This window comes from Crinia signifera, chromosome 1 (genome assembly GCF_055691185.1).
Source record: "Crinia signifera chromosome 1, ASM5569118v1, whole genome shotgun sequence".
Lineage (NCBI taxonomy): Eukaryota > Metazoa > Chordata > Amphibia > Anura > Myobatrachidae > Crinia > Crinia signifera.
Window position 1 is genome coordinate 274,377,057 of NC_139217.1, and position 16,290 is coordinate 274,393,346.

At 42.7% G+C, this 16,290-nt stretch overlaps 1 protein-coding gene across 1 annotated transcript in view; it reads left to right on the plus strand.

The window, feature by feature from the left end:
* Window positions 1-16,290, plus strand: part of MUSK (muscle associated receptor tyrosine kinase) — a 116,458-nt gene that overhangs the window by 84,396 nt on the left and 15,772 nt on the right. Inside the window, exons 10-13 of the mRNA XM_083184021.1 lie at window positions 4,534-4,709; window positions 6,944-6,967; window positions 9,042-9,130; window positions 15,529-15,688. Of these exons, the coding sequence (XP_083040147.1) occupies window positions 4,534-4,709; window positions 6,944-6,967; window positions 9,042-9,130; window positions 15,529-15,688 (449 nt within the window). The remainder of the gene's footprint in view (window positions 1-4,533; window positions 4,710-6,943; window positions 6,968-9,041; window positions 9,131-15,528; window positions 15,689-16,290) is intronic.

The following is a 16,290-nucleotide window of genomic DNA, read 5'->3' on the forward strand; positions in this document are numbered from 1 at the left end:
TCAATCCATGCTGTATAGTATTGAGGGGTATCCCTGTGAGTGTTCCGTTAGTAAAAGGTTGGTCCTTATCTTGTGCGCTCAGTGAGTTTATCCACCGGATCATTTGCAGAAGACCTTTATGCATACATTAAATGGAATAATTCCCAGACTCTTCCCCTTAAGTGGGTAGCACCTCCCAGACTTATTTCGGGAACATTATACCTCCCTAACTTCGAAAATAACTAAGGGAAGAGGATCACATCTAAGTGACAAAAGGTACTGGTGCAGGAATTATTTTCTTTTTTTGTGTCCTTAGTACTGTTATAGTTACCTGCAAGTTTGGAATATTGTGTGCCTGGTAGGGTTTTATTTAAATATCATTCTTATTGCTGTGCTGCCCGGACCATTGACCTCCTCTTCCCTGCACCTCTTCCGTGTGCAGGGAGGAGGAAGCAGATTCGGGTAAGGGTCCAGGGAGGGAGGGGGGACTAGCTGCACATCGTTGGCCACAATGTAAAGGACAACTCTTAACACAAGAGCTGTCCTTTGCATTAATAATCACATATGTTAGTGCATATGCGATTATTAACTATGCGAATGCCGGCGATTTGTGGCCGGGGTTATTAGAGAATCCCGCCCCATACATGTTACATCTGTCCCACCTGCAGTCCACATGGTTTTGCCCATTTTGAGAACAAATTTGTACTGCGATCAGATCTGAATAAGGGCCTATGTACACATAAAAAACAGAGAGGACAGCCGCAGTAAAAGTTGCAGTGGTGTATGTAAAATGTTTGCTGTGTAGATGGGCCCCTGAGACACCGCACACAATTTTTTTGGGATACTTATCCCTCAGGAGCCCCCGCTGATGGCAGCAGCGCTGTGGAAATCACGGGAAAATTGTCGGTGTGTAATTTTCCCAGAGATCTGTGTATGCTCATTAGAGTCAAGAACTCAGACTCTGTAGCACAGTGTAGCACTGCAAACCATTGTGCCGTGCTACTGCTGGCAGAGAGGAGTTACCTAAATGGAGGAGACTGTACACAGCTCTGTACAAAAGCTCCGCTTTTAGAACGCCCCTGAACATTTGTTCTCACTGTCTTCAGCAGTTGATTTGAGGTGGTATTCCTGTAAATGTTCCAAACAAAAAAAATGTTGGATGCAGAGTGAGTACTAGTGTACATGATTTAGCTCCATGCATGCACAAAAGCCAGTGCATGACTGCTGGCGTGCATGCATCTGACACTTATGACTTCCTTCAAATATAGACTCCGGTTATATAGGGCAGTCTAATATGACAAGTCAGAGAAAATTGCATTTTTTGCAGTTAGGTTGAAACCAGAAGGTCGAAATTGATGAAAGGTCAACATGAAGTAGACCGATATCAACAAACGGTCAAAACATGGATAAGTCAACCTGAGTTATTGACCTTTTCTTGGTGCCAGTATCAACATCTGTCACTATGGACCCCCAACTAGTGTAGTGTGTACCCTAGTAAGGAGAGCAAACTAAGTACACCATTACCAATCAGAGTCCACATGGATCTTAAAGCATGAAAAGTGCATAAAATAGTGAAAAACTCATTCCAACTTTTTCATGTGATGATCATTGCCATGTGGATATTTTGCTTGTGTTGACCTAGACCCTGTACATCTATCAACCGTAACCATACAAATACTGTATATCAGTGGTTCCCACTTTTTTTTTCTTTTTTTTCAAAATTTCTGAATAAGAAACTTTTGGCCTAGGGGTGCCGTGAAATAAATTCTTATGCTCTAGGGTGCCGTGATTTGAAAAAGTTTGGGAACCACTGCTGTACATTCAGCTATTAACCCCTTCAGTGGTAATCCCGAGAATTTTCCAGGTTGTGCCTCAGTGCCCAGTCTGGCAATCCTGGAAAAGTCTTGGGATTGCCACGGCTCCCTCTCCTCCACCGCACCTCATCCTCACCCCGCCCCCCCCAGCTTTTCTATTGAAGACTTCAGCGCCGGCTACTGACAAGCCGCATTGCTTGTAGCAGTGCCGGGGTGCAGGGCCGGGCAGCAGCTGGCATAGGCAGGTATTCAATGCGGCCGGCGAGGGGGTTAAACAGCGAGGATTGCAGAAAACCAGCGATCCTCGCTGTTTAACCCCCTCACCGGCCTCTCGCCCTATTCAACGTTCGGGGGAAATCCTCGCCGTCACAGGACGGGGAGGAATCCCCCAAACAGCGAGACCCGTGGCTAATGCAGAAAACCCGCTATATTAAGCCGCGAGTCTCGCTGCTTCTGGAGCCGCATACGCCGATTCCCCCTTGCTCAAAAAACGTAGCGAGGGGGAATTGGAGTATGAGGGGGGTGCGTTGAATACTGACAGGGTGAGTGGTGACAGCGAGCAGGACACCTGCTCGATGTCGCCGCTCGCCCACGGCATTGAATACCCCTGAGTTAAGTGTGTTCAGTGGCGCTGCCCGGCCCAGGGGGACAGCGTGGTGCATTTTTATTAGGTAACGTTCCCCCTAAAAAACTCGCCCAGTGGGGAGCGATACCTTAAAAAAAAAAACACCACTGATGGGGTTAATGACATTATATTCAAAACACATATGTTGCCTATATGGAAATGAACATATTTTTATGACTGCAGAATGAAGCACATTATGGTCCAAATGTTATGGTCCAAGGTTTGAGAATCAGAAAGTGAGAGTTTTGGGGAGATTTTTCCCATTTTTTAAAGAAGCAATCATTTGCACCAGGGCTCGACAAATTTCTTTAAGATCTAGTAGCCTGGATGAAAGTGTAGGAGCCAGACAAACTAAAAATATTGACAGTGTGCGTTAAAGCCGCATGCCATATTTACACCAGAATGACTATTACACATGTCACACACCCATTACATATTATACCACATGCCATAATGCCAATTACACCTTATGCCACACACCGTAATACAGATGGGGCAGGACTCATCCTTGCCGCCGTCCCCCACCAGCCAACATCTGTATAGCGAGAAGGGGACACGTGCGCACAATAGACGCGCATGTCCCGCTTCCAGCGCTTCCCCCGGGTGACCGCCGGCTTGTCGGCGGTCACCTGGGGTCTCCGCCGCCTGCCCGCACCACACCCCAAACCTTGTCCATCTCCCTGAAGCGGAGACGGACAGGGTTCCCCTCGCCCCGCCGACGGAGATTGAGACGCGCGTGCACGTGAGACGCACGCGCGTCTCAGTCAGACGGCGAGCCGGGCTGCTGGGGGATCGCCAGCGGTGACGTTCTGGCGATTCCCCAGAAAAGAAGAGCCCGGCCCCATCTGTACCTATTACATATTATACTGCATGCCATAATGTCCATTACATATACCAAACACCTTAATGCCCATTACACATTATGCCACATGCTACAATGCCCATTACATATAATACCACATGCCATAGCACTTATTACATATTATTCCACATAAGTTCTGCTTACCGTCATGCTCATTGCTAGGGGTTATATTATATTAAAATAGGGGGTGTATGCACTCTGCCAGGAGTTACATGCTCTGCCATGGGTTAACATGCTCTACCATGGGTGTAAATGCTCATTGCCATGGGGTGACATGCTCTGCCAGGAGTGACATGCTGTGCCAGGGGTTAACATGCTGTGCCAGGGGTAAATGCTCTTTGCCATGGGGTGAAAAACTCTCACTTTCTGATTCTCAAACCCTTTAACATTTGGACCATAATGTGCTTCCACCCAGGGGCGAATTTAGGGGTCAGGCCGCCCCTAGGCACAACATTTTTGGCCGCCCCCCCCCCCCCCCACCCCCTATTTTAATATAATCATTATTAGTCTATCTATCAGTCTGGACTGCTAACTGTATGGAGGACCCGGACGGAGGGAGGGTGAATTAACTTTATATGCAGTCTCAGTCAGTCTCTCTCACACTGACTGACTGCAGGGAGGTTCGCGCTGCTCAACCTAGCTGCTTTCCCCGCCTGCGGCAGTGAGCCAGAGCAATTCAGCTCAGCTCACCTAGCGGCGGAGCCGGACACGCAGGGGGACCGTAGGAGATAGCCGGTGATGTACTCTGCATGACAGAGCGGGTGGGCATCGGTCGGTGACGAGCAGGGGGACCGTCGGAGATAGCCGGTGATGTACTCTGCATGGCAGAGCGGGTGGGCAGCGGTGGGTGACGAGCGGCACTGCCGCTGACATATGATGAATCATGTCGGTGGCGGCGCCGCTTGTCACTTGCCGCTGCCCTCCCGCTCTGCCATGCTGCTATTTAAAAGAACGTCAGCCTGCTGTGCCGCCCTTGATTGGTGCCGCCCTGAGGCCAGTGCCTCACGGGCCTAGGCACAAATCCGGCCCTGCTTCCACCAATATCTGCAGTCATAAAAATATGTACATTTCCATACAGGCAGCATACTGTATGTGTTTTGAATATCATTAATAGCTGAATGTACAGTATTTGTATGGTTACGGTTGATATATATCTATAGCTGGTGAGAGCAAAGGACTTACAGGCTATCGTTATGCTACTTTTGGTTCTGTTTCTGGTTTTTATTTTATCTTATTAGTGTTTTACTTTTCAGGGAACACTGTCTTGCTGTAAAAAGTCTCTACTGCTATAAAGAATGGCTATCCATGGAGGAACATTCACGCAAAGGAATTTATAAGCCTGGCTTAATGCTGCAGACTCTTCCTGTCTGTGAGAAACTTCCCAGCCTGCATGACAACCCGTTGGCCTGTATAAGAATTCCTTATTTTGGTAAGTTGATATATGACTTGTAAGTGACGAAAGGATATACAGATGGAGCCAGTCTCCCTCTTGCTGGCGAGTCGCCAGATTGTCTCCTCTGGCGATCCGACAGCGTCAAGGCGCTCCATCTGACTGAGACGCGCACGCACGCGCCTTTCAGTTTCCGGGCAATGGGAACCCTGTCCGTCTCCGCTTCAGGGAGACGGACAGGGTTAGGTGGGAGAGCATGGAGGCGGTGGGGACCCCGGGTGACCGCCGGCAAGCCGGCGGGGACCCGGGGGAAGCGCCGTCGGAAGGGGACGCGTGCGCATCTCGTGCGCGCGCGTCCCCTTTCGCAGATCAGATGGCGGCTGGCGGGGGATGGCGGCTGGCGATTCTTCGGCCATCCCCTGCAAAGCTGGGACCAGCTCCATCTATAAGTTTCAATAGATAAAATAAAAAGTAACTAATTTAAAATGATGCAAAGCCACAAACGCTAAAAATAAATCAGATTTTCTGTGATTGAATCCACACTTCTGGGTAGCGCTGGCCACGCTGTTATCCTCTGACAGACACTAGAGATATGGCAGTACCTCTAGTGTCTGTCTCTTCCAAGGTGGCGGCCATTTTTGGAGGGGCCATCGCCTACACACTGGGAAGCCTGTGGCTTGCATCTGGACCCGGAGTTGGTGGCAGGGTGGGCCAGATGCAAACAGACAGGACCAGTACATACCGGCCTGGGGGGCATGTGGCACCCTGCCCCCGAAACCAGCCTACCACTGACTGAGGTGCTTTCAGCTCAAAATCATTGAGTGTGTATGGGCCTTAATTTGTACAGTGGTTCACATTCTTGTATTTTTCTAATGCTAATCACAACAAATCATTTACTAACTAGGTGGCAGTCTGCTCTGGCTACATAATACCATCTTACAGTAAATCTAATATAATAAATATATAATATATATATATATATATATATATATATATATATATATATATATACTGTAGGGTATATATATAGGTTCTTTTGTCAGTATGCTAAAATAATAACTTTCTATGCCTTTCCCATAGTAGCTCTATCACTTTGAGAAACTGCTAGTATCTATCCTGGCAGGTCCAGAGCAAATATTATCATTATATAACTAAGTACCTGTTTAATACAAAAAAAATTCTTTACATTAGCACATTATTTTAATTATATATTATTTATATATATATATATATATATATATATATATATTGCACTTGTGTGTATATATATATATATATATATATATATATATATATATATATATAGAGAGAGAGAGAGAGAGAGAGAGAGAGAGAGAGAGAGAGAGAGAGAGAGAGAGAGAAAGGGGGATACTGTATCTATATATTGGAGGTGGGGTGGGGAGTTTGTGGGCTAAAAACTGCCACAGCTCAAAGAGAAAGTAAAAACTGTCACAGCTCAAAGTGAAAGTACATTGCAGAAGCTGTCATTTTGATGGGCTTTTAATTAGTACTTAATAACATATAGTTGGGAAAAAAGCAAAATAGAATCATAAGGGTACATTTTCTAAGATCGGAGTTCTATTGAATAGGATGTTACCCACAGAAACCAATAAGATTCTATCTATTATCTTCTAGAAGGTGCTAAATAAATGATAAGCAGAATCTGATTGGTTGCTATGGGCAACATCCCATCTTCACTAGAACGCCCATCCTAGTAAATTTACCCCATAGTGTCATTGCAGCTGAATATCTACAGTACATTCAAAGGATTAAGTGAAACTCATCACGTAATGAATTTTAATTGATTCCTTTCTCTATAGCCCTGTACACACACATCGATTTGCTTTTGATTCGATGTTAGATTCGATTTTCTATTAGATCTGGCATTAGATCTTTCCATTCAATTTGGCATCTGTACTTTTGCATTAGATATCGAATTCGATATACATTCATGGTACATTGTACACATTCAATATACTCGATATCAAATTCGATATTTCCTTGGCTGCACAGTAGATTTTTCTGTTCGATTTTGTGAAAACAGGAGCGCGCATCAAATCGAATGTAGATCAAAAGTGACACAAAAAACATTCGATTTTGTTTAGTATTCGATTCGATTTTGCTTCTATGTGCAAAATCGAATCGAAAATCAGGAAAAATCGAGGCATGTATACAGGGCTTCAGTGTTATCTTTTGTGCCACTGTATAAATTCCACAAAAGCTAAGAAAATGAGTATGTTTTACACTTACTTTCTCTCTCCTCTTTTTTCCAGAGTTGAATAAGGAAAATATTACTAGTAAGTTGTAAAAACATTTTCAACAATCCAAAGCTTGTTACATTTTCCTTCATGAATATTTATTACGTATTCCTGAACCCAAATCTAAGATGTCTTATGCAAATAGAAAAACACAAATCTACAGTACTGTCTGGACTGCAGAAAGATCATATTTATTAATATGCTGAAAGAATTCAGATACGATTCTGGACTGTACCTATGTGGTCTTGTCATCTGCAACATTTGGTGCTGCAGAAATGTTCATAGTTGCCCGTCTGGTGCCTGAACCTATTTTACTAGTTTTCCTTCAATAGTTTCTTCCAAGACCTACAAAATGTTGTATTATTCATAGATCAGCTGGGAATATTTATTTATTACAGTTTTTTTTATATAGTGCAGTATAGTCCACTGTGCTTTACAGTTGGAAACAACAGTGATAAAACAAACTAACAGACTGAGGTAGGAGGGCCCTTCTCACAAATTGACAATCTGTAGCAGGCATGTCCAAACTATGGCCCTCCCGCCTGCCACAGTTTTGCTATTAGGGAATGCTAAATCTAAGACAAGGCATGCTGGGATGTGTAGTTTCACAACAGCTGGAGGGCCACAGTTTGGACATGGCTGATCTATAGGGAATTTTTCACGGTATGCCATCAATCTCTGCTAAATGTATTGATCCCATTTACTGCATTTGACTAATATTACTTTGGAAATTAAGGGGTTTATTCTGGTTCACTCCTTCTGGCAAATTCCTTCTTAGATGGACAAAACCATGTGCACTGCAGGTGGGGTAGATGTTACTTGTGCAGAAAGAGTTAAGGTGCCCATACATGTCCCGACGCGGGCGTGCGTTCTGGGCTTAAACAGCACGCATCGCATTACATGCCTTGTGCATGTGTTGTGCATGAAATGCAATGCGATATGAGGAAAACCAAGTACACAAAGTATGTGCAGCACATACTTTTTGTACTGTGCGATGAGGTGCTGCGGGAGTGCGCACCTCAAAGCACAGATTGCACCGCCCGCATCGGGACGTGTATGGGCACCTTTAGATTTGGGTGGGGTTTACTTCAAAGTGAGATCTACTGTAAATTACAGTGAAAAAAAGCAGTCCCTATTTTCCCTGCACAGAAACAAAATATCTCACCCAAATCTAATTCTCTCTGCACATTTTACATCTGCCCCCCTGCAGTGCACGTGGTTTTGTCCATCTAAGAAGGAAGCAAACAGTGCCTGGCTTTTTGCTCCCTTAGCATTTCACAGAGGAAAATCAGCCCCAGTTGCTTGTGTCTATTTTGGACTACTTACACAGCCTAATTAGTTATGATTGCATTGTCCAATTTGGATGGGGCTGTAGATAGTTTGAAGGGTATAGGTGTCAGTTCAGTCATGTGCAGTAGACTGAAAGCCTTGCTTCTCTAGAGTTTTTCTCTATAATGAAAATAAAATGTAACTAACATTTGAAAGAGATAAAGTACAGAGATATAAAGTAGTATCAGATCTTTTTTTGAACAGAAGTTATAAAATGACAGGCACTGGTACTTTATCTATATCCCTTTTATCTCTCTCCAAGCTGTGATACATCTCCTCCTAACTCTGTAATGGGACTTTTCAATAAATATATCCAAAGCCCTAACTGCCTCAACAATATTAATACATTTTTGGGGATATAATAAAACTTATAGCCTGCTAACACATTGCAACTCAGACCCAGGTTATTGCTGGGTTAGTGATGTATGGACCCGGGTCGGGGTGCAGTGTGAAAGAACCACAGTTTGTTACCCAGGTCGCCCAACCCGGCAAATCTGGGTTATAAGGGTTCAACTCGGGTCGCAATCTGAATAATGGACAAACCAGGTTTATTGTGAAAGGGCCGGACCTGGGTCGGAGCGTGGTTGGACACAGAATTGCGATCTCGGGTCCGACCCGACTTTGCGATATAAAAAGGGTATAAACATCTTCTCCTTTATCCCCTACCCAACTTTACTTTTTCAATAAACAGAAATATACCCAATGAACAAAACAGTGTTTACATTTTTAAACAAATATTAACTTTTGTAAGAAACCATGCATTAAAAAATTCTGTGTATTCCAGAATCCTGTTACAAAGGCAACGGAAGAGATTACGGAGGAAATGTCAATATTACAGCATCAGGAATCCCTTGTCAGAAATGGAGTCAACAGGTAATATATTTGACCTCATAACAAATACAATATGCAGTCAAGCAAAATAACGAGTAGGAGCAAGTCAGTAAATCTGATATGAATGTTTTGTTAAATTCTTACTCGGAGAATTCAAAAGTGCTATATTAATATGAGAAAGGAACCAATCATAGAAACAAAATTCCTACCTAGCAAAGATCTTTGAAAGATATTTAGCATTCTGTGCGGGCACCTGCATTTTCCTGTGTTGCCACAGAACAAGATTTACAAACGCTTTATTTGGTTTTTAAATGAGTAACTTGAGATCTAATCATATAAACAAGGTCTCTGTAGGAAATGATAAGTGTGTGCAGCTGCAGTTGTAGTTACAGGGAATTCAGCACAGATTTAAAAGAAAATATTTGTAGCTATTGCCGCATATGAACTATCTAGGACCATATGGTTACTTAACTTTATTATTTTTCAAAACAATTTGTAAATGACTTAATTATTACACTAACAATTTATGAGATAAACTGTTTTTTTATTTGATTTTATTATTATTTCTCTAGAAAGCCATGGTCTAAATTCAGAGCCAGCCCTAACCAATTTCATGTCATAGGCAAGATTTTGTCTAGTGACCCCAAGCATCACCACTAGTTTTGCCTCTAACACAGCACCCATATCCCATATCCCATTCTTGGATGGCGAGTGGACGCATAAAACTAAGCAAATAGCTTAGTGGGCGCCCAACTAACATATAGGTACCAAATAACCCCCTATCTCCAACCCCAAACAGGAGCAGCATGTCAATCATGCTGCAGCTTCGGGGAAACTCAAACAATAAACAAGAGATACATATGGCTGACTAAAACACTGAAAATTTCATGAAACAAAGAAATTTGAGGCCTAAGTCATATCGCTTTCATGTCTATATCTTTTGCCACCGTTGTACCTTTGACTTAATGTAAATTCCACTACTTCCCTGGTGTACAGCATGTGTCTAAATGTGGAAGTAAAGGTTGAGTATCCCTTATAAGGGATTATTCTGGATTTCAGAATTTTTTTTTTTTACATGCGCATCTGGTCCCCCAGATTCCACGGTGTCCCCTGGCGACCACAGTGGCCATCTGACTCTCTTCAGTGGCATTCCGATCCCAAGGATGCATTGCTGAATAGGGGTCCAATGGCCACCGTGGACTCCGGAGAACGAGGCAAAATTAGAAAAAAAAGTTGCAGGGGGAAAAAACCAACAAACACACAAACACACGCCCCGGAAATATTTTGAAAACCTACAGTTTTCTAAATATTTTGATTTTGGAATATCCGGATAAGGGAAACCCAACCTGTACTGAGATGCCCGCCCACTTTCAGAGTCCATAGATGTACTATTAGTCGCACCATGGAAACCTGAACTAGTGCCACTGGGCCCTTGGAGAGGCCAACAATCATTTTTACAAACTTGCCTGAATTACAGAACTTGTTGCTGATGAGCTGCAATGTTAGTAAGTGTACCAGAGGGTCCTTTTGTTATTTATTTATTTTCCATCTAGACATCTTTTTATTCTTTTACCTTTGGCTGGCCATGTAGTTAGGGTTGTTTGAATACTTTACTTGATATGATGTGCTGCATTGCTTTTACACACCACACATGAGAAGACCTGTGGTTTGGCGAAACTGCACTTTAGGAAAATCCTAAACAAAACTCTTTCTAACAATAATTAAACATATTATACTTGATTGTAAAATTAAATCCAGTCATCCTTATTTTAATATTTGTCAATTGCTAATGCTATTAGCAATTACACCTGTGACTTAGGGACTGGTTCACACGCAAAAGAAAATTCTCTCTCTAATGGACACAACCATGTGCACTGCAGGTGGGGCAGATCTAACATGTGCAGAGAGAGTTACATTTGGGTGAGTCATTTTGTTTCTGTGCAGGGAAAATATTACTGACTGCTTTATTTTAACACTGCAATATAGATATCAGTTTGAAGTAAAAACCCCACCCAAAATGTAACTCTCTCTGCACTAGTTTCATCTGCCCCCCTGCAGTGCACATGGGACATATTCAGGTCCGTTCACAGCTCGTCTGTGTTTGCATGGGGACCAATTTTTTTAGTGCGCATGCACATTTCTGCACACACGGCAAACATTGTGTTTGCTGGGTGCACGTCTATTACCATATGGGAATGCCCAGCACACTGGTCGCGGGGGCACGCAGCTGACATCACCGGATGTCAGCTGCCCACCCATTTCCTACCCAGCATGCACGCATATGTAAGTGACTTAAAAGTCACTTTTATATGCAGGCACCTTCCACATCTTTCGATGGTCCATGACCATCGAAAGATGTGGGTGTTCCCCACAGCATGCAAATGGATGTTTATGTTAAACAACCATTTGCAGCCTGTGTGTGGGAACACACTCTGCGAGGGGGACGGGTGGCGTGGCATTTGCCTGATGGCATTTGGTGGATTCGCAAGTCTGTGAATTTGCAGCCTTGCGAATCAAGCAGAATAACCCCCATGGTTTTGTCCATCAGAGAGAGAATTTGCTTTTGCGTGTGAACCAGAATCAGGCCCTTAATGTGATTATATCTTCCAGCTTAGGACATACAGTATATACAATTCTCCTTTACTTTTCTTTGCAATATGATTAGCTCCATAAAAGTGGATAGGGGTTATTAGTAAAAAGCATTTTTCTCTCTGTTGCTTCCTATGTCTTCTTTTTTTGTTTATATTGTTACTGTTGAGTCTCCCATATCCGTATATCCAAAAACTGAAATATTCCAAAAACCGTGGTTTTTCTGAATATTTTGGGATTTATTTTGTTTATTTCCCTCCCTACCCACCCAGGGCTGGTGCAAGCCTTCCCCCCACCCCAGGTAAATCCGCCGGCCACCTGGGGTGGGTGGGGGTGCGGGCGATACTGCGGGTGGGTGGTTCAGCGTTGATTCACGGGCGAGAATGGAGGGGGGGGGAGAGGGAAGCTCACTGTCTCACCTGCGTCCCGCTCCCTGCTTTCTATGGTACCTCTATGGTACCTCTCCTCGGCGGCTCAGTACCGCCCTCCAGTGGCAAATGCCTAGATCTGTCTAGTGGTGGCGTCGGCCCTGTACCCCCCGCACCTTTTTTCATACTTACCTCATCCCGTTGTCCACAGCGGCCATCAGAATCCTCTTCGGCGGCATCCCTGGTCCCCAGGATGCATTGTGCGGGCGTGCTGGTGTCATTTTACTATGTAAAAAGGCATTGACACTATACTATCTTCACTCATATATTCATGGTCTTCCATATAGATTGAGGTGTCTTACACCACAGTGTTTAATTACTCTCAGATAGACAGTTTTTGGTACTTGTGTACTAGCATGGCGCCCATCGCATCACAGACCATAAGGCATTGTATACCATTGAATTTTATGGCATTGTATGCCATTCTATCGCATATACAATGGTATGCGATTTAAAATTGTAAAAGCATCCTAATGGGTTTTCCCATGTTAAAAGTGGCCCCTATAAGTTAATTAAATGTGTTGGGTGCTTAATATGTTAAAAGTAACCCCAACGGCACCCCCACTATCAACGCCAACCCGAAGCGTGGCGAGCGCAGCGCGCCCGCGAGGGGCAGCGGTACGCATCCTATGACCTACTATCCACGCAGCGAGCCACCAAACCCGAAGCGTGTCGAGCGCACGCGGAATACATGTAAAGTAATACGCGTCCCCTCGCCACGCTTCGGGCTCGGTGGGTCGCTGCGCTCGCCACACTATATAAAGTCAACTCCACGCCGACGTGGATAGTGGGGGCATAAAAAGGTCGTAGGATGCGTACCGCCGTCCCTTGCGGGCTCGCTGCGCTCGCCACGCTTCGGGTTCACGTTAATAGTGTGGGTGGCGTGGGGTGCATTTAACATTGTACGCCCCCATTAGGGTGCTTATACAATTAAACATCGTATAGGGGGCTTATACAATTTTAAATCATATAGCAGCGCATCGTGTGTATGCCATGCGATTCGATGAGATTATATGTCGTGCGACCAATTATCGTGGGCGCCGTGCTACTACACAGGTACCCAGTTTTTTATTCATAAGTGAACTCTGACTGGTATATAAGACAATTTGTTATTGATTAACCAGATCAACATAATCTTACAAACAGAGATCATTTATTTTTCATGTTGTGTTCATGTTTTGTGTGTCATGTACTGTATGTGTTTCGTGATGACTAATTTGCCAGAATTAGTCTTTTTTAACATATATAAATAAATGTTTAACAAGCGTGCCCCCAAACAAAGAGAGTGCTTTTTTCTTCTTTCCTTTATACCTTCAGTTACCTCCACATCATTTATCAGTGCCCAGGCACTCAAGTACCAATACTGTGGATTCATTACAATTACTGTTGACGATTGATAATTACAATCAGATTGGTACTAGTGCAAAGGTATCCTGCCCAATTCCCCATTCCCAATGCTAAAATAGTAATCTTGCCACATGTTGACTTCATAATGTGGCTTAAAAAAAAGTTCAATATGAAATATGTCACAGTGGCTAAATACTCTTTATAGTCATCAAATAGTGCAACAGGAATTAATTGGAAATGGAATGTATGCTTCCTCTTTAGTTTCTGGCAGGGAATAATGATTTATAGCACAATGCCATCATATACAACTGAGTAGTTGTAATACAGTATATTTAGAATGGGGTAATTGAGTTCATTTAGACTCGAGGTACGTTAGTTAGCATTTTTGTACTGTACATGTACACCAAAAATGTGTCTGTATATATAGTTGATTGCATATTGTCATGTGTCTACTTTTGACCAAAGTCCTATAATGGAGGTAATTTAGGCCAAGTACAGTAACGGCATCTTCACATTATCAGAACGTAGTTAGACATAGGGGTGTATTCAATTATTTTTGCGCACAGGGTTTGTATTCAACACGCCTTTTACCCCCTCGTTAGGTTTTTGGAGCGAGGGGGAAACGGCGTATTCGGCCGCTAAAACAGTGAGGCTTAGCCACGAACCTCGCTGTTTTGGGGAATCTTTGCCGTCCTGTGACAGCAAGGATTCATCTGGAATGTAGTATAGGGTGAGCATCCAGCGCACGTGTTAAACGGCGATGGTCATTGGTTTTCAGCAATCCCCGCCGTTTAACTACCTCGCCAACCGCATTTAAAATTGCCCAAATACAAATCGTCACCACTTTGTCTGTGTTGGAAGGCTAATGCAATGATAATGATAACAATCAGCAGCTGTATCCAATATCTACTTTTGGAAAGAGAGAAAGTGGACAGAGATCAAATAGCATCCAATCGGCTCGTAATTGCTATATTGCAAGTTGTGTTTCGTAAATGACAGTTAGAAGCTGACTGGTTGGAAGTTTATCTCTCTACAAAGCTTAGTACATTTTTCCCCAAGACTAAGTAAATAGAACCCTATCTGTCTCTAACTGAATACTGATTCCTGCAGCTCACAGTAATAAAATCATTACCATTGTCACTATATTATATCAATTTGCAGCCAATTATTTGCATTTCTTAGGTGACATTTATATCTGGACCATAGACTCACATTTGATTTTAAATAGTAAAACAGCAGATTTAATTAAAATGAGTTTATTATATTTGTATTTTATGGCAAGTGCGTCTTCTCGTCTGTGTCTGTACAACAGGTGGTAGTTTCTAATTGGTCACCACAGGGGAAAATATAGTTGTGTCATGTGACATGGATATGTGCGTATTATTATGTAGGACACAGATGTCTGACACAGGGCAGCAGTACTAGGATCTGTGAAGATTACGGAGGCACAAGGAGCAGTGTTCTGAGGTTTCGTTGCCTCAGCTACGTGTAGGTGAAAAGTCCTCTATGATACTTGTTTTAAAAAAGGCACGAAGTAAGCGTAACTTTATTTCTGAATGCTTTCTTATTCCTAGTGGTCAATTTACTGAAGCTTTTAAAAATAAAAAGAGGTAATGTTGCCCATAGCATTAGCAACCAATCAGAGTCTGTCTATCATTTCTTGATTGCATCCTAGAAAATGATAGATATAATCTGATTGGTTTCTGTGGGCAACATCACCTCTTTTTGTTTTTAGAAGCTTCAGTAATTGACCAGTTAGGAGGAAATTTACTTAGATGTGAGTTCTATTTCACATGGGATGTTGCTATGGGTAACCAATCAGATACTATCTATTATCTTCTCGAAAGTGCTAAATAAATAAGAAGTGGATTCTGATTGGGTGCCCATAGCAACATCCAATGTGAAATAGAACTCCCATCTTAGTAAATTTCCCTTTACTGTTCAAATATACTTTGTCTCCTATGGATACTTTTAATTACATTGTATCTTCAATTTACTTAAGACTTTAAACTTTCTTCAGACTGTACATCTTTTTTTTTTTTCAATCATTTTAAAGACCGGTTTTCCTGTCTCAAGGTGCCTCATCTACACGAGAATATCTTAAATCTTTTCCAAGAGCAATCCAATGAAGAAAATTATTGTAGAAACCCAGGAGGAGAATATGAACACCCTTGGTGTTATACAACGGATCCCAATGTTCAGTGGGAATACTGCAACATTCCAGTATGTAGGACAGGTAATAATATATATATATATATTAATCAGCTGGATTAGATAGGAATCAAATTGGGGTTTTTCCTGAATGCACTGTTACTTCTTCCTTATACAAGTAAAAATTATTCTACGGAAGTCTGTTATGTATGTACTGTACTGTATATTTGAGTTATTTTAGCATCTATTTAATATTCTCTGGGACATAGGCAGTTTCCTTCACCACAAATAACATAGTAAGGCACACAAATATGTTTCCTTCACCGGTAATGATGTTTTCTTGGTATGACACAATGTACATCATCACACACCATACAGTAAAAGTAACAGTTACAATAATACAGCATCTCATCACAATAAGTAAAATCTGGATACCCCTTTCATAGATAGCTAGGAAGACAGATAGACAATGAATGATGCGCTCATACAATAGGAAGATGCTGCCGCGCAAGCACACATTACAAAACAGTAGCCATTTTTGTAAAGGACTGATTCCTCCCTAAAGCAGCACCATGGAGGCTGTGCCGTAGTTGACTCCACATTTCAATGTTTGGAGTACCGGATTTACTTCTAACTCTACATAACTCACCAACAGAGCCTGTATAAGTACAAAAAACAAAGGTGCCC